Genomic DNA, 23,749 nt, shown 5'->3' on the forward strand with positions numbered 1-23,749 from the left:
TGGAAACTGAAGGGATATCATTTGAGTGGGGAATGACTAAAGAAGTTGTGGTATGTCCTTGAAATGGAATACTATTGTGCCAGAAGAAATGACAAGCAAAGATCCACCCAAAACCTGGAAAGACATCTGTGAAGTGATACAAAGTCAAGTGAACAGAATTAGAAGAACTTTGCTCACGCTAACATGATGATCATTTGTAAATGACTTAATTATTCTCAACAAGGCTAGGATCCAGAACAATTCTATGGGACTCCTGACAAAAAAAGGATGTCTACTTCCAGAGAAGAAACATATGGAGTCCTAATGCAAATTGAAACAGACCATTCTTTATTTTCTCTATCAGTTTTTGTCTAATGTAAGTAATATGTGCCTTTTTTCAAAGTGACAAATCCAATATTTATTATATGATGATGTATATATAATGCATATATTCTGCCTTCTTGGGGAGATTGGAGTGGTGGGAGGGAGAAAAAGAACATGGATTGCAAAATGTCAGAAGACAAGTATTAAATTGTATTGACATGTAATCTGGAAAAAATTTTATAAAAAAAGTGTTCTGGGCATTGGGTTCAAATTCTTACTGAACTAAAGCAGCAGTGGGATTTGGCATCCCTCTGGGTGTCTAAGCAGCCCTTTTCATGATAGCACTTGCTCAACCTCTAGACCAGGGGTTGGCAACCTTTTTGGCCGTGAGAACCATAAATGCCACATTTTTTAAAACGTAATTTTGTAAAAGCCGTACAGTGTCACAGTGCACAGTGTGAGCTCCTGTAGCAGTGCGCGCTCCTGTAACAGCGCCTGAAAAAAATTGACTTTATGGCTCCTGCAGAAAGACCCATATGTTGCCGACCCCTGTTCTAGAGTAAAGAAGTGAGAAACGATGCCCTAAAATTTATGTGCTTTACCTATCCATGGCCTGCTTACTGTGGCAGGTGGGTATTCCATCCTGTGGTCATCACTTCTACACTAAATGTTTGACCACAGTCTCATACATCATACCCTGACCCTAACTTTGTGAAGTCTTTGGTCTTCTGAAAGGAAGGACGAACAGCTAGGCTTTCCTCTCCTCCATCACTAAATATGAAGGGAGTTCACATTTTTCTAAGGCTGCCATCATTTCCACTTCAGGCATTTGTGGGTGAGATTCAGGTCCAGAATAGCATTTCACTTATTTATTTTTTCTCTTCCTTTTGAGTGATGACACTGTCATTAAGTTAGGCCATGAAATTATTTTAAATTTCTGCATTGGGTATAAGGAATGTATCTACAGATGTCTGAATAATGGAATTTTCACATCATTCCTAACACTTATCGTTGCTCTGTTACAAGTCTGTGGTATATTTGGATGACTATTATTTTTTTCTATTTCTATTGATCTCCATCCTAATGCTTTCCCCCTAGTTCCTCAATTTCTTTACCTCAGTATATCTTATTAATAATGCATCACTTCTCCTCCTGTTTTGTAACTATGCTATTTTTAAAATGTAAGTTATGGAGTATCTTCTAGAGCCATATTTCTCTCAAGGATCTAACTCCATGAAGTCATTCAACATTTTACGTTCAGTTAAGTGAAGTGGTGACCCTTGGAATACAAATACAAACAGAGAGATATAATCCCTTCCATAAAGTAGTTTAAATTCTTTTTTTTTTTTTAAACCCTTACCTTCCGTCTTGGAGTCAATATTGAGTATTGGCTCCAAGGCAGAAGAGTGGTAAGGGTAGGCAATGGGGGTCAAGTGACTTGCCCAGGGTCACACAGCTGGGAAGTGTCTGAGGCCAGATTTGAACCTAGGACCTCCTGTCTCTAGGCCTGGATCTCAATCCACTGAGCTACCAAGTTGCCCAGTAGTTTAAATTCTGATGGAAGAAATATGCTAGGCCAGAATTGACCAGCTTGAAAATGAAGCAAAGAAGGCAAAAGATGATCTACAAAGAAAATCAGGCCAGAAGGACAAGGATGACCAAAAAGCCAGGGATGAAATCCAGTCATTAAAAAACAGAACTCAACAACTGGAAGCAAATGACTTCACAAGGCAGCAAGAATATATAAAACAAAATTTAAAAAATGAAAAATTTGAGGAGAATATGAAACACTTCATTGATTCAACCAAAGATCTAGAGAACAGAGCTAGAAGAGACAATTTAAAAATTTTTTGTTTACCAGAACATCATGATAAAAGAAAAAGTTTAGACATCATCCTACAAGAAATTATCAGAGACAACTGCCCGGACATTCTTGAACAAGAGGGAAAAGTGGAAATTGAAAGAATCCAAAGATCACCTCCTACATTTAATCCACAACTGACAACTTCCAGGAATATTAAGGCCAAATTCAAAAACTACCAGACCAAGGAAAAAATATTACAAACTGCTAAAAAGAAGTCATTCAGATATTGGGGAACCACAGTTAGGATAACAGAGGATCTGGCTGCATTTACACTGAAGGATTGGAAGGTATGGAACACAATATTCCAGAAAGCAAGAGAACTGGGTCTATAACCAAGAATCAACTATCCAGCAAAAATGACTATATTATTGCAGGGGAAAGTATGTTCATTCAATAAAATTGAGGACTACCAAGCATTCATCAAGAAAAAACCAGACGTAAACAGAGAGTTTGTCTCCCAAACACAGAACTTGAGAGAATCACCATAAGGTAATTAAGAGAATGAGTGGAGGAGGAAAAAAATCTTTCTTTAAGGGACCCAATTCAATAAATTTGTATCCCAAGAAGAAAAGAAGATATTGGCAAATATTAAAAATTATTATTACCAACAGTGTAACTAGAAGAAGTTTGCTAAGAGGGAACAACGACAAACTGTATAGAATGAAATGTCAAGCTATATATATGGATGCCTGGATGTATAAATAGATACAAAACTAGAGGGGGGATGAAGGTAATATTAAGAAAAATGGGAAAGCAAACAAAATGTAGCAAATTTATATTCCATAAAGAAGCTCGTGGGGCCAAGAGGGAAGAATAGCAATACACTGTAAGGGTGTAAAGAGGTTGGAGAGAGGAAATATTTAATACTTAAGTGCATTGAAATCAACTTAAAGAGGGAAAAACAATCAGATCCATTGGGGCAGAGAATTGATTCACACCCTTAGAGAAGTAGACACATAACAAAAGGACTGGTGGAGAGGGAAGTAACTCTAGGAAGGGAGTGGACGGGGGAAAGGGGTAGCTTAAAAAGATCCTAAAGAAAAATAAGAGGGGAATAAGAAGGGAGAGGGGAGAAAGAGAAGTACAATAAGTGAGGGCATTAGGGGAACTGATTTAAAACAAAACACTGATATAGAAGGAAATAGTGAAAGAAGAAAGGAAAGGACAAGGAGAGAGAACCAAAATGTTTGGGAATACATAGTTAATAATTATAACTCTGAATGTGAATGGGATGAACTTGCCCATAAAATGGAAGCAAATAGCAGGATTAGAAACCAAAATCCTACCATATGTTTTCTACAAGAAACACACATGAGCCAGGCACACATACATAGAGTAAAAATGAAGGAATGGAGCAAAATCTATTGGGCTTCAGGTGAGAAAAAGAAGGCAGGGGTTGCCATCATGATCTCTGACAGAGCTAAAGTAAAAATAGACATGGTTAAAAGAGATAGGGAAGGTAAATACATCCTAATAAAAGGCAGTATAAACAATGAAGAAATACCAGTACTCAACATGTATGCACCAAATGGTATAGCTTCCAAATTTCTAAAGAAGAAGCTAGTGGATCACAAGGATGAAATGGATAACAAAACTATACTAGTAGGCCCTATCAGATCTAGATAAATGAAACCAAAAAATAAATAAGAAAGAGATAAGAGTGGTGAATGAAACCCTAGAAAAATTAGAATTAATAGATATATGGAGAAAAATAAATAGGGACAAAAAGGAATACACCTTTTCAGCAGCACATGGAACGTTCACAAAGATAGATCATGTAATAGAACATAGAAACATGACAAACAAATGCAAAAAAGCAGAAATAATAAATACAACCTTATCAGATTATAATGCAATAAAAATAGTTATTACTATGAATACATGGAGAGGCAAACCAAAAACTAATTTGAAATTAAATAATATGATTCTCCAAAATAATTTAGTGGAAGAACAAACCATAGAAACAATAATTTCATTGAAGACAAATGACAGTGATGAGACTTCTTACCCAAACCTATGGGATGCAGCCAAAGTAGTTCTAAGGGTAAAATTTATATCACTGAGTGCATGTATTAACAAATTAGGGAGGGCATAGATTAATGAATTGGGCATGCAACTTAAAAACTAGAAAATGAACAAATTAAAAATCCTCAGATGAAAACTAAATTAGAAATACTAAAAATCAAAGGTGAAATTAATAAAATTGAAAGTAAAAGAACTATTGAATTAATAAATAAGACTAGAAGCTGGTATTTTGAAAAAACAGATAAAATAGACAAAATACTGATCAATCTGATAAAAAGGAAAGAAGAAAATCAAATTAACAGTATTAAAGATGAAAAGGGAGACCTCACCTCTAATGAAGAGGAATTTAAGGCAATCATTAAAAACTATTTTGCCCAATTATATGGCAATAAATATGGCAATCTAGGTGATATGGATGAATATTTACAAAAATATAAATTGCCTAGATTAACAGCAGAAGAAATAGAATACTTAAATAATCCCATATCAGAAAAAGAAATTGAACAAGCCATTAAAGAACTCCCTAAGAAAAAATTGCCAGGGCCTGATGGATTCACAAGTGAATTCTATCAAAACATTCAAAGAACAACTAATCCCAATACTATACAAATTATTTGATATGATAAGCAAAGAAGGAATCCTACCAAATTCCGTTAATGACACAAATATGGTACTGATTCCAAAGCCAGGTAGATCAAAAACAGAGAAAGAAAACTACAGACCAATTTCCCTAATGAAAATAGATGCAAAAATCTTAAATAGAATACTAGCAAAAAGACGCCAGCAAGTGATCAAGAGGGTTATCTATCATGATCAAGTGGGATTTATACCAGGAATGCAAGGATGGTTTAGCATTAGGAAAACCATCCACATAATTGACCATATAAAAAAGCTAACAAACAAAAATCACATGATTATCTCAATAGATGCTGAAAAAGCCTTTGACAAAATACAGCACCCAGTCCTATTGAAAACACTTGAAAGTATAGGAATAGAAGGACCTTTCCTAAAAATAATAAACAGCATATATCTAAAACCATCAACAAGCATCATATGCAATGGGGATAAATTAGAAGCCTTCCCAGTAAGATCAGGTGTGAAACAAGGATGCCCATTATCACCTCTATTATTTAACATTGTACTAGAAACACTAGCAGTAGCAATTAGAGAAGAAAAAAAGAAATTGAAGGTATTAAAATAGACAATGAGGAGACTAAGCTATCACTCTTTGCAGATGATATGATGGTTTACTTAAGAAATCCTAGAGAATCAACTAAGAAGCTTGTAGAAATAATCAACTTTAGCAAAGTTGCAGGATACAAAATAAATGCACACAAATCATCAGCATTTCTATATATTTCCAACACATCACAGCAGCAAGAGGTAGAAAGAGAAACACCATTTAAAATCACTCTAGACAATATAAAATACTTAGGAATCTATCTACCAAAACAAACACAGGAATTATACGAAAACAACTACAAAACACTTTCTAAACAATTGAAATTAGATCTAAACAATTGGAAAAACATTGATTGCTCATGGGTAGGACAAGCTAACATAATAAGAATGACCATTCTACCCAAATTAATTTACTTGTTTAATGCCGTACCTGTCAAACTATTAAAACTTTTTTATTGAATTATAAAAATCTATAACAAAGTTCATTTGGAAGAACAAAAGATCAAGAACATCAAGGGAAATAATGAAAAAAAAAGGTGAAGGAAGGTGGCCTAGCAATACTAGATATTTATACTATAAAGCAGTGGTCATCAAAATAATACGGTACTGGCTAAGTGATAGAAGGGAGGATCAATGGAATAGACTTGGGGTAAGTGATGTCAGCAAGACAGGGTATGATAAACTCAAAGAGCCCAACTTCTCGGACAAAAATCCACTATTTGACAAAAACTGTTGGGAAAATTGGAAAACAATATCAGAGAGATTAGGTTTAGATCAACATCTCACACTCTCTACACCAAGATAAATTCAGAATGAGTTAATGAATATAAAGAAGGAAACTATAAGTAAATTAAGTGAACACAGAATAGTATACTTGTCAGATATCTGGGAAAGGAAAGATTTTAAAACCAAGCATGTTAGAAAAAATTACAAAATGTAAAATAAGTAATTTTGATTATATTGAATTAAAAAGTTTTTTTACAAACAAAAACAATGCAACCAAAATAAGAAGGGAAACAAGAAACTGGGAAAAAAATCTTTATAACAAAAAATTCTGACAGAGGTCTAATTACTCAAAAATACAAGGAACTAAATCATTTGTATAAAAAAAATCAAACCATTCCCCAATTGAAAAATGGGGAAGGGATATGAATAGGCAATTTTCAGATAAAGAAATCAAAACTATCAATAAGCAAATGAGAAAGTTTTCCAAATCTCTAATAATTAGAGAAATGCAAATCAAAACAACTCTGAGGTATCACCTCACACCTAAAAGATTGGCTAAAATGACAACAGTGAAAAGTAATGAATGTTGGAGGGGATGTGGCAAAATTGGGAAATTAATGAATTGCTGGTGGAGTTGTGAACTGATCCAACCTTTCTGGATGGCAGTTTGGAATTATGCCCAAAGAGTACTAAAATAATGCCTGCCCTCTGATCCAGCCATGCCATTGCTGGGTTTGTACCCCAAAGAGATCATAGATAAAAAGATTTGTACCAAAATATTTATAGCCATGCTTTTTGTGGTAGCAAAAAACTGGGAAATGAGTGTATGCCCTTCAATTGGGGAATGGTTGAACAAATTGTGGTATATATTGGTAATGGAATACTATTGTGCTGAAAGGAATAATGAACTGGAGGAATTCCATGTGAACTGGAATGACCTCTAGGAATTGATGCAGAGTGAAAGGAGCAGAGCCAGAAGAAAATTGTACACAGAGACCAATACACTGCGGTAAAATGGAATGTAATTGGACTTCTGTACTAGCAACAATGTAGTGACCCAGGACAATTCTGAGGAGTTTATGGGAAAGAACGCTGCCCACATTCAGAGGAAGAACTACAGGAGAGGAAACACCGAAGAAAAACAACTACTTGAACACATGGGTTGAGGTGGACATGATTTGAGATGTAGACTTGAAACGACCACACCAATGCAACTATCAATAATATGGAAATAGGTCTTTATAGATGACATATTTTAAAACCAGTGGAAATGTGTGTCAGCTATGGGGGGTGCGTTTGGGGAGGTGAAGGGGAAAATAAGAACATGAATCATGTAACCATGGAAAATTTTTCTAAAAAATAAAAATAAAAAGATAAAGTAAAAAAAAGAAAGAAATGTGAAAGTCTTCTATCATCTGATAATTCAAATATTAACACTCCAGAAGTAGAATTAGTTGAAATTTTCTGAAAATTTTGCTTAAATTAATGCAGTAAGAATTGATCAGCATATCTGGCACCTGAGACTTTATCTAATGTTGGGACCATTTATTTTAGATCTTTCTTATGCTAAGATAGTTAGGACTGCTTTTCTTTTTCTGATTATTTTGTATTTCTTCCATGGGCCTTGTGCCCCTTCAGCTTTTGGAACATCTTGATTTTTCTCATTTATGTGTAAGACAAAAGGTTGTTTACTATACTTTATGTCTTTATGTATTCATTTGAGTCCATGATTTTTATTAATGGTTATTTCTTGCATTTTGTCTATTGTGAAATTCTGTAGATCTTTACCACTATTCTTTCTATATAGCTACTCTCTGTGATATCTAGCTTTGTTTTTTTGTATATACACACATACATGCATACATGTTTGCTTATATATATATATATATATACATGCATATATGTGTATTTTTATAAACACACACATATGGATGTGTAGTACACACATTTATAGTTGGAGGGAAGGAAAGAGAAAAAGGTAGCTTTCTTCCTCCTCCTTTTCATATTAAAGCTCTTTGCAGTACTACAAACTTCTCTATCCCTTGTTGGATGTACATTCTTTCAAGTTTCTACTTTCTGTATTTTAAACCATTCTAAAATTTAAATGCCATTCTCAAGACTTCATCTTTCCAACCAGCTGTTGTTCACTTTTCCCCAATGAAATACTCAAAATATGTTTGAATTTAATTATTTAATAATGTTATGACGATATAAGTGAGAGATTATGCATCAGGTTATTATTATTTTTAAATCAGTAGGAGTTTATAACTCCTAGAAACTCCTGAAAGAATTTACATGGAGTAAAGACTTGCAGCTTTCCTTGGCCTTACAACTTAAGTGTTTCCATCAATTTTTAATCTGACCTGCAGATGAACTGAGTTCTTGTTTCTTTAGGTTAAGGTTGAGAGAAGGAAGTGAGGCAAGATGAAACTAGGTGGTGGTGGTTGAGGGAGGAGGTTGTGAGGTTTAGTTTCTGGCATGTTCTTAAATAACGTCATTCATTTAATTTGCTACCTCTTTGATAAAACATATTTTATCTCTGATGAAGCAGATGCAATTTTATCTAGTCTTTGAATCTGCCTATTTTTGAGACTTTAGAAATTATGAGAATATTGTTGTTAAATTTGTGTCTTTGGGTTGTGGTTGAATAAATATCAAACTTCTAGAACATTTTTTGGTTCTTTGAGAAGTTGCATATTGCACTTGTTCTTTAAATTGATGGAGTTCTTAGGTAGATGGAAAGTAATAATTTGATATACCTTTTTGAATAAATACCTTCTGTTATTAAGTTGGTCTCTTTTAAGAATGAAAGAAAGGATATATGTATTGATATATTAAAAGTACTCTCAAAAAATTTTATGAGAAAATTGAGATCTTTGGGAATACTATGTGTACTCCCTTGAGTGATGTCTATGTTCTCTTATAAATCCTTCCACAATCACATCATAAATTAGAAAAGAAAAGAAATATGGCCCTTTGGTTAGAGAACCATGTGTTAGTGAGGATCACATTAAAAAAATGAACAATTTTGATTATCAAATTTCCAAGGTTTATACAAACAAATCAATTGTAGTAAAAATTTAAAGAAAAACAGATATAACTGAGAAAATATTTTTGTAGCAAGTTTTTCTGATAAAGGCTTCATGTCTAAGATATTAAGAAATGGATTCATAATATAAGTCTTAAGAGACATTCTCCAATAGATAAATGGTCAAGGGATATGAACAAGCAGTTTTCAAAGGAAGAGAAATCTAGGCCATCAAGAATTCATATGAAAAAATACCTCAATTTACTATTAATTAGGGAAATGAAAACAAAGCAGCTTTGATATTCTACTTCATCCCTTTTGGATCAGGAAATAAAAAAGAGGAAAATGACACATATACTGCTGGTCCACTCATTCTGGAAAGCAATTTGGAACTTTGCCTTGAAAATTGCCATTGTTACATATCTTTTAACCCAACCTTTTGTTAACCTTTATACCTCAAAGAAATTAAAGAGTTTTTATTGGAAATATGTTACAACCTATACATGGTTACCATGTTCCTTTTCTTTGCTCTGTGTGTGATATGCAACTGTAGTCTTTGGGAAACTGGAATTTTTTTGTATACTTCTGTATAGTTTCAAGGAAATGTTAAGAATATTTTATGGTAATGAAAATAAGCTTCATGTTGAGTATATCTTATCAAAATGGCTTTTTTCTTATCTATGTTTCACTGTAATGGTATGAATAAAGAAATGAAATTTATTTTGTTGTGTTAGCTTTTGGAAATGTCTTAGTCCTTTATCACATTTGAGAGTTTGATCTGTAGTAATTTGACTTTTCTTGTATTTTTTATTTTAGATAAGTTTGTGGTTTTATTCACTTGGGAAACACCTGCATGTATACTGCCATTAGGGATGTTGGGTGGGCAACTAGCCTGTAACTTAATGCCTAATGAAAGAGGGCATTCAGAGGTTGTTATTTGTTCTTCTTCACTCTTGTCTTTCACCAGCAAGATTTGAACTCAAGTTTTTGTGACTAAGGTTGACCATCTATTTAGTGGATTGCTGCTTTTCTCTGGTTTTGCTGAGGAGAGAAAAAAAAAAACCCAAGCTAACTCATGGAAAGTTAATCAGTGCTATAAGCCACAAATGTATTTAAAATGTTAAGCATTACATAGTATACATGTATACACACACCTTATGTGGATTTTAAAATTCAGTCGCTTATATATCAGTTTTCTATAGATAGGAATATAAACTCAGTAGTCATAGCTTTCTAAAAGAAATATAATGAACCTTTTGAGATAAAAATTTAAATCTTATTTATTCCAAATTGTTTTTGTAAAGTAGCTATAAATCATTTTCATTTTTGATGACTTTTTTTTACACATTTAAAAAAAGTTATCAATAGCAAAGGCAAAAAGTATATTTATTATATTGACCAGTGTCAAAGAATTAGAGCCTTTATGCTTTTCACTGACATTTCAAAATGGCTTATATCATCCAGATCTGTCTTATCCACATGTTCCCTGCTCCAAAGTTACTTTCTTCCCCAATCAAAATATTGTGAAAACTAGGGATCCTCAATTGTGAGAGGTAGTATATGCATTAGGGGAGGGGAGAGTGGCATGATGGGGGTAATGGGGAGGAAGAGAACTTACATACTTGGTAACCTACAATTCCATGATGATGAACAATGAATATGTTGATTATTACTATAATCAGTTTGGTGTGGTTGATTATTTTTTACATTTTCCTCTTCTTTGAATGTCTGCATTCTTTAAAATTTAGTACTACTTACCTTTTAAAATCTTTTAAATAGTTCTAGTCATGACATAATATATCATTTTGCTTTATTCACACTACATCACTTTAGTGAGTCTTGCATTTTTAAGATTTTCACCTTAGCCTGAAGTCAGTGTAGAGAGCATCTGGTAAATGATCCCATTTTGCATGTTACTGGGGTCCCTGAGAAGTTTAATGACTTGTCCAGGGTCAAACAGAAACAAATAAGAAAGCCAGAATTCAAATTCTTTTCACTCTACAGTAGGCTCCCTCCTTTTATAGATGAGGAAACCTAAAGAAGAAAAGATAATACAATCATGTATTTAAAAAACCCTAGAATGTCAACTGAAAGATAATTTAAGCAGTAATTTTAACAAAATTACAGGAGATAAAGTAAATGAATACAAATCATCATTTTTGTATAAAACCCACTAGGAAGTAGTAGAAAAAGAAATTACATTTACAATCAGAATGTATAAAATATTCGGGAGGCCACTTATCTCTCTCTCTCTCTCTCTCTCTCTCTCTCTCTCTCTCTCTCTCTATATATATATATATATATATATATNGGTCCCTGAGAAGTTTAATGACTTGTCCAGGGTCAAACAGAAACAAATAAGAAAGCCAGAATTCAAATTCTTTTCACTCTACAGTAGGCTCCCTCCTTTTATAGATGAGGAAACCTAAAGAAGAAAAGATAATACAATCATGTATTTAAAAAACCCTAGAATGTCAACTGAAAGATAATTTAAGCAGTAATTTTAACAAAATTACAGGAGATAAAGTAAATGAATACAAATCATCATTTTTGTATAAAACCCACTAGGAAGTAGTAGAAAAAGAAATTACATTTACAATCAGAATGTATAAAATATTCGGGAGGCCACTTATCTCTCTCTCTCTCTCTCTCTCTCTCTCTCTCTCTCTCTCTCTCTCTCTATATATATATATATATATATATATATATATATATATATATATATATATATGAAAAATGCTACAAATGCATTTATATAGCACACTTTTTAGGAAGATACCCCTAAATTATTGGAAGTATATTAATTTCTCTTGAATAAGATGAGTTAGTATAGTAAAATTGACAATATTACATAAATTTATTTAGTACCAAAGGATTACAGAACTGAAAACAATTTATATGGAGGTATAAATGGTAAAAAATACCAGGGGAATTATAATGGGGAAAAAAGTGGGAATAAAGGAAGCTAATAGTACCTGATCTCAAACTATATTACAAAGCAGTAATTCTCAAAACAATCTGATACTCTTTAAAAAAGAATAAGTAGCTGGGGGCAGCTGGGTGGCTCAGTGGAGTGAGAGTCAGGCCTAGAGACAGAAGGTCCTAGGTTCAAACCCGGCCTCAGCCACTTCCCAGCTGTGTGACCCTGGGCAAGTCACTTGACCCCCATTGCCCACCCTTACCAATCTTCTACCTATGAGACAATACACCAAAGTACAAGGGTTAAAAATAAAAAAAAAATTAAAAAAAAAAAAAGAATAAGTAGCAGAATGTGTTAGATATACAACATAACAGAAAAAAGTGAACCTAAGTAGCCTAATGCTTGATAAACATAAAGACTCCAGCTACTGGGGTAAGGGTTCACAATTTTTTAAAAACATTTTTTTTAAACCCATAACTTCTGTGTATTGGCTCCTAGGTGGAAGAGTGGTAAGGGTGGGCAATGGGGGTCTAGTGACTTGCCCAGGGTCACACAGCTGGGAAGTGTCTGAGGCTGGATTTGAACCTAGAACCTCCCATCTCTAGGCCTGACTCTCCCCCAGGGCTCACAATTTGATGATAAAAAATGTAGGAAAATTTGGACAAAAGAGTGGAAGAAATGTTTTTTAGACTTAACAACTCATACCTTAAATTAGGCAAAGAAAGTCATTAATGTGTTTACTATGTGCTAGACACATACAGTATAAGTTCCAAATGGAAGTGTGACCTAGGTATAAAGAGGACATCACAAACAAATAAGAGAAGGAAAAAGTACTTATCAGACCTATGAATAGAGGAAAAGTCTGTGATCAAACAAATGATAAGAGAGATCTCAGAAAATAAAATATATAATTTTAAAGCTAAGGTTAAAATGGAAATAATTGACAAAATATTATCATTAATTATCACTAAATTTTATAAAAGAATCATTCCCTAATAGATAAATAAATAGGGGCAGCCTTTGAGGCTTTGTACTGCTGCTAGGCCTGGGATGCTGGAAGTGGGGATAAAGTTGGAATGATAGAATGTCAATCATCTCGCCTCTGCCTACAATTCCTACTATACTAGAATATGTACAATCGTCCCTCTCTATATTCCAGTTCAATTATGACACCTTTACTGTATCGCAGGTTTTTTAAAAAAACTATATCAATTCTATATCATGCAGGTTTTGCTATATCGGGATTTTTTTGTTTGTTTGGGTAGAAACCACCAGTTTATTGAATGAAAAATCCAATAGTGACTCCCCCCCACCCACCCAAGACAGTAGCTGAGCCCAGGCAAGGTACTTTGGACAGCAGAACCTGGGGGCATCGAGGCCTAAGAAGGGAGACCGCCTTTCTGTCCAAACCTCTGGGATGGGGATGAGCTCAGGGGCAGGAAGTCTTAGTGGACAGAACAGACTGGAGGGTTGAGGCCTGCAGCCCTGGCGCCTGGAGTTCAATCCTTCCCCACCTCCATCTTCTGGGTGGGAGAGGGGTAAGCTAGGGCTCAGACATGCCTTCTCCATGAGGAGGAATGAGGCCTGTGGACACAGAGCCAGGCTGGGGCAAGAACAAAGGGTGGAGGGATCCTCGCAGGGGCTCCCCTGATCTGGGAGGCAGTCCACAGAGGGAGAAGAGGGGGAAGGAACAGGTGCTGGGGTGGGAGCCTGTGGGGGAGGCAGAACTAGGCCAGAATGTGGTGGGCACGAGGGTTGGGAGCAGAGAAACCAAAGGGGGCAGGGCCTGGCACACAGGGGAGTCACACCTAACAAAGAGGAGAGAGCAGGCCAGAGCAGAGCCTCAGGAGCAAAAGCCAATGAGTTCTCAAAGACATCTGCACCACATCGGTAGGACACTTCCGAGGACACCAGGGATGCTGGGCAGAGCCCCTAGAAGTGGGGCCCAGGGACAGGGGGGCCCTTCCCTATTGTGCCCAGCTAGCCAGGAGACGGGGAGGCTCATCGGCCCTGACTGCCCCTTTCATGCTGGGTGCTGCAGGCTCCGATCCTTTGGCCTCAGCCCACCCCGCCTGTCCCCCTCCCGATAGCCAAGCTGATCTGAGAGAGTTGACATTCCTGGGGTGAGGTGGGGGGTTGTTGAACTAACTCCTAACCAACAGCTGGGGACGCATGGGTGCCCCTCACCAGTGCTGTGCTCTGTATCCTGGGCACTGATTGGCTCAGTGACTGTAACATCGCTCTCCTGCTTTGCTCTCCTGCTACTTCATGGATTATCACCTATGGCAGGGGTGTCTGGAATGTCATTCCTGTGATAAAAGTGAGGGATCACTACAATAAATATGGCACTTTACCTTGAAAAAGGCCTGAAGTTTGCTTGTGCAAGTGGGAGTCAAAATCAAAAGGGTTATAATTGGTGAATTATTTTAAAGGAATAGGAGAGTTGTTTGCAATGAATGGAAAGGTAGCCCTTTGTGTATTTTTTCAGTAATGTTATAGTAAGCCCATTTCTCCATAGTCCTGCCTATTTTTTTTTTTTTTTTATATTTTTAAACCCTTAACTTCTGTGTATTAGTTCCTTGGTGGAAGAGTGGTAAGGGTAGGCAATGGGGGTCAAGTGACTTGCCCAAGGTCACACAGCTGGGAATGGTCTGAGACCAGATTTGAACCTAGGACCTCCTGTCTCTAGGCCTGACTCTCAATCCACCGAGCTACCCAGCTGCCCCCCAACATATGTTTTTAATCTTTCTTTGTCTTTGAAACAGGTTCAGGATAGGTGATCAGTTGTTTTTATTCTTTAATTGTCACTTTGAATAATTTTTCAGGTAGTTATAGATTATCCCTTTCAAAAACTAAAGCAGTAATTTTGCCTTTTTGAATTGATATAAACTTTATATATTGCTTTTCATACTATTTTACTTCAATTGTAGTGAAGTTTCAAAGGTGGTAAATATCAGCACCCCAATTCCAAATCTTAGAGATCCAAGAAAGCTTAGACTTGTGTAGAATTAAAAAAAAAAAGTTTTAATTCTGACAGAAGTTCATTTTTTAAAAATAATTCTAGGAAAACAAATAACATTAGTTAAAGTAATCTAGTATTTTATCTTATATTTCACAGCATGAAAAAAATAATAATTACAAAGCAGAAAATGTAACATTATTTTTTGAAGCATACGATCAGCTCCCTCTGCTGGCAATGTAGTGGCAACAGCCAGCTTCATTTCAGTGTGTTTTCCATTCCAAATAGAATTTGAGTAACAACTAGAGCCCGCTAGTAGTGAAAAATAGCTGTGAGAGACCCAATGTCTTTGCCCAGTTTCTTTCATGTCAAACGTGTCAGTAGAGTTTTAATCACAATAAAGCTTTCTAGCCTGTTTTGGAATTCAAACCTATATTATCTTTAGTAGTGGCACATTATTCAGATGTTCATAACAAATTAGGGTTTTGAAAAAATACGCTTTGTAAGGGACTATAAACAAAAATATTGTTTAAATGTTAATATTAATAAAAATAAGTGGAATAAGGGGAATGAACAGATTTGCTAAATTTTGTTATTTAGGACAGTTTTTAGATTGTTATAATCTTATTTCCTCTAACATATGTGTTTTATGTTTTTGAGAGAAAATATCTATATTTTTTAAAGATTTGCTTGCTTTGAGTATTTTTTTTTTAAACCCTTGTACTTCGATGTATTGTCTCATAGGTGGAAGATTGGTAAGGGTGGGCAATGGGGGTCAAGTGACTTGCCCAGGGTCACACAGCTGGGAAGTGGCTGAGGCCGGGTTTGAACCTAGGACCTCCTGTCTCTAGGCCTGACTCTCACTCCACTGAGCTACCCAGCTGCCCTTTGAGTATGTTTTTGTAGAAGCTATTTTAATTACTATTTTCAAAATGTTCATTAAGATGAAAGGAACAAACTTTAATTAGGTATTTTTAATATGTTGGTAATTATGAGATTATCAATACTTGAGAATTAACTATTACTCATTGAATAAAGGTACTGAAGAGTAAAATAAAATAACATAATAAAGTATTTATAGAGCTTTATACTGAAACAGCTATGCAGGATCCCTCTTCTAAAACCACTGGGATCCCAAACTCTAATTTCAAGATAAGTTGTTGATTGAAATAAATAATTTTAGCAGAATCAAAAATGAAGATATAAGTATTTTTTATGGTGAAGTTTGCACACAGTATTTTTTTACCTTGTCATGACAAGAAAATAATTTAATTATTTAAAAATAAGCCTATAATGGAAGTTATATCTTTAATTAAATCTTACCTGATGAAATATAGAAATTGTGTGCTATTAAAAGGCACTGAAGCATATATGACAAGGTACAGAAACAATTAGAAACACTGATTTTCTAAATAGACATTGAGGTAAAAATTGTTGAAAGAGATACTAATTTTAGTTTTAATTTCTTTTCTGCTAGTAGGTATTTGTGTGGTTAATTGATCTCAGCCACTCAGCCATCACTGAGGGTTCATACTGATCAACTCCTAGTGCAAGAAAGAAAGTGAATTCCTGATTTCCACAGTTGGCTGTCTTTGGGGGCTGAGTACCCCAAGGAACAAGCAAACTGGTGAATTAGATGTCTGTTCATGGAGTTATTCATTCAGCAACCCATGATGATATTTTCAGAGGAAAATGAATTTCTAACCTCATTTTTTTCAGACACTGGCCAAAAGAAGACCCCAGACAAGAAAGATCCAAGACGATTGTCATTTCAGAGACCTAAAGGGACTGTTGAATATACTGTGAGTTACTTGTTTAAATACTGCTTTAGCTTTGGAGTATGTTGGTTTGAGGAGATGTCTTTATATTTTATATTTATATTATATATATTATATATTTATATAATACATCAGAAGTATTATTTTCGATTTTTAAATGTCTACTTCACTTTTAATTAATAGGAATTAAATCCTTAGTATTGTTTTAGATTGTTGGGTATTTTTGTTTTTGCTAAAGATTGTTTTTATGTGATAGAAACATGTGACAGTTTCCAACAGATTTCATATTTATTAGGTACAATAATTTTGGAAGTCTACATTTCTTTTTATGAAAATTATTTAAGCAAGTTGACTTTTTTATATTGAAATTTATATTTGAAATCTGCCCTTCTCAATTTTTAGCTCTGATAATAGGGAATCATAACTATAGAAAGGATACTTAAAGTATTGTGTTCAGTATTAATTCTTATAAATTAACCTTTTGACTTTTTAAAACTCATTTTCATTGATGTAAAGCTGAGGTTGTCAGCTTTTTGAGGTTGTCATTTTTTGGATTTTCACATTCTTGAAATGCTTCTCAAATCTCCCTCAAGTCAACTTTTCCCATTTCTGGTTAGTATGGAATATTGACATGAGACAGTATGATGTGCTGCTTTTATATGATTGGTTATAACTTGCATATTTATATTATATTATATCATATTATATTATTTTATTTTATTGTAGTCAGTGACACATGCAATCAATACATAACATACACTCATGTAATCAATCACACATAAATGTACCATATAATCAATCATGTAATCATATAAACCTCCAAAGTTTAACACAACCATGTTTAAGCTTTTCTTTTTCATTTAAATGCATTGTAAGAAAATGAAAGCAGGCAATGTATTTTAAGTCATTTATGAAGACATCTCTTCTTTTAAAAAAATGAGTACCACTCATATAATTATAAACATTTTAAATGACTAACATTTTAAGCAGCAGAGATTAAATTAGAAAAGTTCTAAGATGTATTTAGATTAGAATCATGCTTTTAAACATATTAATAAATAACCACTTAAATTTATGTGATCATTTTTGATCTGTCATTTTGAATAAATTTCTAGATTATTATGTGATGAAAACATCAAATGAATGAAATCACAAATTTATTTGAATATGCCTATGTTCGTATTCCCACAATGGAATATGAAATCCTTAAGGGCAGTGATCCATTTTTTGCTTTTGGTAAATTCTCAGAACCTAACGCATTGCCTTGTATATCGGAAGCATTTAATATTTTTTGAACTGGGGAAAAAAGAAATCATTAGAAGAAAATGTTTTAAAGTGCGCCTAAACGTCATAATATCACAGCCCATCTTTAGATATTTTATAAACACAGTACTTCCTGTGTTCTCTCTGCTTACTGCATGAACTGTGATAAAGGGAAAGATCCAGCTAAGTATAGTACAATAGTTTGTGATGTAAGTACAAAAGGTAGTATGATAGTAATCCACATAAATAAGCAGATGTGGAAAAATGTTAAGTTGGTTTTTAGGTTTTTTTTTGTCATATTTACAAGGCAATCTCTCTCTCTCTTTCTCTCTTTCTCTCTCTCCCATTAAGATAAAAAATGGGGAGTCTGGTTGTAGATTTTTTAATATTTTATTAGTAGAATGGAAAGGTGAGAGATAAGCGAGTGAGAATCTGGAGGTGTAGACTGATCTTAAAGAAAGTTTACCCTAAATATGGCTTCTTCATTTAGCTGACAGCAGAGTAGGCCCCCCAGTCAGTTCCAACACAGAAGTAGAAAAGAAAAAAAATAATATTAGGCCTTGGATTTCAAGAAAACCTGGAATTAAAACTGCTTTGGACAGTTTCCACTTGGGTGTTACTTAAGACTTGCCAGGCCTATATTTGTTCACCTATAAAATGGGAGCAGGGATATCCATAGCTCATTTTAGGAAGCTATAATCTAATACATATAAACAAAATTGAAGTTAGCATAAATGAGAAAGCGCTCTGCCCACTGTAAAGCACTCTCTCTATATCAGTATTTTCTATTACTGTCCAACTCTTTTTTGAATTGCTATTGCTTGATAGTCTGGTCCTATACATTGTGTCTATAGAAAACATTCTCAAATGTGATATTTAAAGTCACTTCATTTTCCAGACCAGCAAGAACGTCCATTTGACATTAAAATTATGTGCTATTTCATATTTTAAAAGTGGAACATTGAACCTTTTCAATGAAAATGCATTCATATTCTTTTTTCCATCTTAGCATATTGGTTTGATGTAAAAGATTCTTTCCCCAAAACTGTATTTTCAGAGGTCATCAATGGTTTCCTATTCACTGAGCCAAAGTATTTTTTCATATCTTCATTCTCCTCAATATAGCCTTGACATTTGACACTTTGATCCCAAACTTACTCTCTTATTCCTCAATTTCAAAATTCTCCTTTGGGTTATTTGACACTATTTATTTAGTTAGAGCACTGAGCCTGGAGTCTGGAAGACCTGAGTTTAAATACCACCTTGGGTATGTACTAGGTGTGGCCCTGGGCAAGTCACTTAAGCCTCTTCGCATCAGTTTCCTCATCTATAAAATGAGCTGGAGAAGGAAATGGCAAATTACGCCAGAATCTTTACCAAGTACACTCCTGGTGGGGTCACAGAGTTGGCTACTATTAAAACAACTACTGTCCTGGAGCTTCTGGAGCTTTTCCTTGCTCTCTCAAGACTATTGATTTTTCAGTGAAAGTGAGCGTTTTCCAAGGTTGATTTCTTAGCTCTGGTTTTCACTCGAATATCACTGCTTCAAACATCACCTCTGTATGTAAGAGATCCACATGTGCATCCTTAGTCCTGACTCCAGCATGAAATTTGCATGGACTTCCTTACTTGTGTTGTCCTAACAATTACCTCAAACTTAACATATCTTAAAAATGGGCTTCTTCCCCCAATGACACTTCTGATTTCCTGTCAGTGATACCATCACTCTTTATTTACCTCGGCTGCATGTGCTGGAGCAAATTCAGTACTTCCCTCACCTTCATCTCTAGCCACTCTCCATCCCAAATCCTGTTTTTTTCAATTGAACTTTCAGTTATGTCTCTACTAGGTACAGACATTGGCTGGAGTTATCCCCTCAAGGAGTTTAGTTACATTCTTCATTCTCCTCTATGAATCTCTCTAAGTGACTTGTCCAGACATAGAGCTAGTAAACATTGTTGTCTAAAGTAATGCAAATCCAGCTTTTGTGACTCCTTGTCATTTTTTATTCATTTATGTACCTAGATGGGACTGCTCTCTTACATTTGAGATTTTAGTATAAATTAATCTTTTGCTTTATACAATTCTTTAGATCCTGAGAATGCGTATAAAAGTAAGCTTTACCTAGGGAATTTACTTTCACTTGGTTTCCTTTAAGACTGTGGTAGTAAAATCCAAAATTGAAGTTAGCTCATTTATACATAAGGTAAAGTGCTTTATTTCATCTTTGCACTCTACTTCCCAAATTTTGCTTTTAAATAGATTCAAAAGACTTATTTCTATTTGAAACAGGTTGGACCAAGGGATTCTTTGAATAGTATTGCTCTGTCATATGATACTACACCCAATGAGCTGGTTCAGTTAAATAAGCTGTTTTCCCGAGCAGTTGTAACTGGACAGGTAATAATTGTTTTTATGCCTTGCTACTTAGAAAAGGTAAAAAATAAAATAAGTTTAATGGAGAATTATTAAGCTCAATTTTCTTTGTCAGAAAATTTTTATTTGCATGTAACGGAAACATACTTTGCTATCATTACTGTGTATAATTATGACTTAATCACATAAATCACATAACATTTTTGTACATATTTGTCAAAGTATTTTAATATATTTGCTTAAAGTCAAGTTATTTATTAATTTATACTTGTAGAGAAGGTTCAGTGGAAGACACTAAAATATAGGAAACTTGAATAACTCGTGCATATTTTATGTTGTATAAATATAGAATAGCCATTTAAAAGGAGAAAAAAAACAAGTGATTTACATTCTTCTATATTATTCATTCAATAATACTCTAAATTGCTTGTAAATTATTTTTAAGTATTCAGGAGAATTATCATTATTTGCCTCAACTAATTTATAGACTACTATTCTTTTTCAGAAGTTAAGTATTACTTAATTTTGGTTTTGATTACTATCAAATGATGTTTTATTTAATGCTAAGATTAAGGGAAGTGATGAATATTCTTGATAGCTTAGGGAGGAAGTAGAATTTTATTATTGCAGTTTTATTCATATTTGTGTGAACATTTTTTTCAGGTTTTATATGTTCCTGATCCTAATTTTGAGTCTAGTATTGAGAGTTCCCCAACTCTTAGTCCTGTAAGCCCTATGTCACCAAGTATATCAGAACCTGAATTTGATAAGCCAACAGTAAGTATCCTCTTTTGAAAAAGAGTAGTAAAGAGGTCTCAAAAATATGTTATCTTTCTGTTTGAAATTGCTCTTTCCACAGCTAGGAATTATTTTTTATTTGATAAATAAAGCTTTCTAAATCTGATGGTCTTCTCAAATCCTTTCCTTCTTAATATTATTAATGGAGGTGTTTATTGTCCTTTTGTTTATTTGAAGAAACAAACTTTGATTTTTTTGCATTTATATCCCTGTTGCCTGATATATATGTAGGCACATAATAAATGCTTCTGATTATTTGAAATATTTGAAAACCGTTGTCATCAATCTGTAGGGATTATTTAACCTCACCTATTGCCTTATAAGTAGTACATGCTCTGTGGATTTCTGCTAATTAATTAGCTTTTCCCATAAAGTTGTCATTATATCCTATGAAGATTATTTTTAAAAATGCATTAAGTTAATTTTAAACCTAAATTTGTAGTTGATATGGGAGCAAATGTACCATTTGTTGATTAAATTTCTGGGTTCAAATTATATATGTATATATCTGATATTGCTAACCTCAATTTAAATCAGTATAAGTCAGCTATTATAAAAGGTATGACCCAAGTTGCTAAATCCTTGACTTGCCGAACATATTGATGTGATGGTCATTGGTTTTAAATAAAAACTCTTTTGTAAAATCTTAAGGAAAAGAATGGCAGAAGATAATGAGTTTTATTCCTCCCTGAGCATTAAAAAGGAAGAACAGGTTAAAAGAAATCAAGAGTTCCAGCCAAACAAAGTCATCTTGAGGGATGGGAATTATAAACGTTTAAGTATGAGCTAGAGAGGAGTGCAACAAAATAAATTTTTAAAAAGTCTGTAGTGTTTTTTTTTTAAATAACAAATCATTTTTACTATTGAGGTCAACCATTAAGGGATAATTGGTGACCTTGGAATAGTTTTAATTGAAAGGTGAGATCAGAAGTAATATTTTAAGGGGTTGAAAAGTGTGTTGGAAGAGAAGAAATGGAGGCGTGGTACAGCACATCTAAGTTTGGAGGGAAATTAGGGTCAGGTGAAAGTTTTTAAAGCATGTGGGGAAACCTGTATGTTTGGAGGCAATTAGAAGGAGCCACATAAGGAAGATTAAAGATTGGAGTGGGGAGCTGGGCTGAAGAAGATAATTGAAAGGGTGAAACAAAGGAGAGAGGAAGTATGAAAACAAAGGTAGTAGGAACAGACTTAGCTGTAGTATGGAACAGGGCTACCAGTACAAAGGAGGAGAGAATAGGGTATCCAGTAAAGAATTTTTGAAGTGTAGAATTATTAGCCAGAGGAGGCAGTCCTAATTGTTGTTCTTTTTTAAAATATTAAGTTCATTTAATTAATTAAGAATATTTTTCCATGCTTACATGATTTAGGTTCTTTCCTTCCCCTTCTCCGACCCCCCTCCCCATAGCCAAGGAGCAGTTCTACTGGGTTTTACAAAACGTGTCAATGATCAAGACCTATTTCCACATTATTAATATTTGCACTAGAGTGATCGTTTATAGAGTCTACATCACCAATCATATCCCCATCAACTCATGTGATCAAGCAGTTGTTTTTCTTCTGTTTCTACTCCCACAGTTCTTTCTCATAAGTCCCTCAGAATTGTTCTGGATCATTGCATTTCTGTGAGTAGAGAAGTCCATTACATTCGATTGTGCCAAAGTTATCAGTCTCTGTGTACAGTGTTCTCATGGTTCTGCTCCTTTCCCTCTGCATCAGTTCCTGGAAGTCTTTTCAGTTCACAAGGAATTCTTCCAATTCATCATTCCTTTCAGCACAATAATAGTATTCCATCACCATCAAATACCACAATTTGTTCAGCCATTCCCCAATTGTAGGGCATCCTCTCATTTTCTAAATTTTTGCCACCACAAAGAGCATGGCTATAAATATTTTTGTACAGTCTTTTTTCTTATTATCTCTTTGGGGTATAAACCCAACAGTTGTATGGTTGGATCAAAGGTCTTTTAAAGCCTTTTGGGCATAGTTCCAAATTACCTTACAGAATGGTTAGATCAATTCACAACTCCACCAGCAATGCATTAATGTCCCAATTTTGCCACATCCCCTCCAACATTTATTACTTTCCTTTGCTGTCATTTTAGCCAATCTGCTAAGTGTAAGGTGGTACCTTAGAGTTGTTTTGATTTGCATTTCTCTAATTATGAGAGATTTAGAACACTTTTTCTTGTGCTTATTGGTCGTTTTGATGTCTTTATCTGAAAATTACTTATTCATGTCCCTTGATGATTTATCAATTGGGGAATGGCTTGATTTTTTGTACAATTGATTTAGCTCCTTATAAATTTGAATAATTAGACCTTTTTCAGAGGTTTTTTTTTTTTTTTTAACATTTATTAATATTCATTTTTAACATGGTTACATGATTCATGCTCCCCTTTCCCCTTCAACCCCCCCCGCGCCCCCCCACCCTTGGCCGATGCGCGTTTCCACTAGTTTTGTCATGTGTCCTTGAACAAGACCAATTTCCAAATTGTTGGTAGTTGCATTGGTGTGGTAGTTTCGAGTC

General features: G+C 34.4%; 1 protein-coding gene across 1 annotated transcript in view; it reads left to right on the forward strand.

The window, feature by feature from the left end:
* Positions 1-23,749, forward strand: part of OXR1 (oxidation resistance 1) — a 193,652-nt gene that overhangs the window by 63,421 nt on the left and 106,482 nt on the right. Inside the window, exons 2-4 of the mRNA XM_044668761.1 lie at positions 16,727-16,809; positions 20,341-20,448; positions 21,088-21,201. Of these exons, the coding sequence (XP_044524696.1) occupies positions 16,727-16,809; positions 20,341-20,448; positions 21,088-21,201 (305 nt within the window). The remainder of the gene's footprint in view (positions 1-16,726; positions 16,810-20,340; positions 20,449-21,087; positions 21,202-23,749) is intronic.

The sequence above is a fragment of the Gracilinanus agilis genome, chromosome 1, assembly GCF_016433145.1.
Source record: "Gracilinanus agilis isolate LMUSP501 chromosome 1, AgileGrace, whole genome shotgun sequence".
NCBI lineage: Eukaryota > Metazoa > Chordata > Mammalia > Didelphimorphia > Didelphidae > Gracilinanus > Gracilinanus agilis.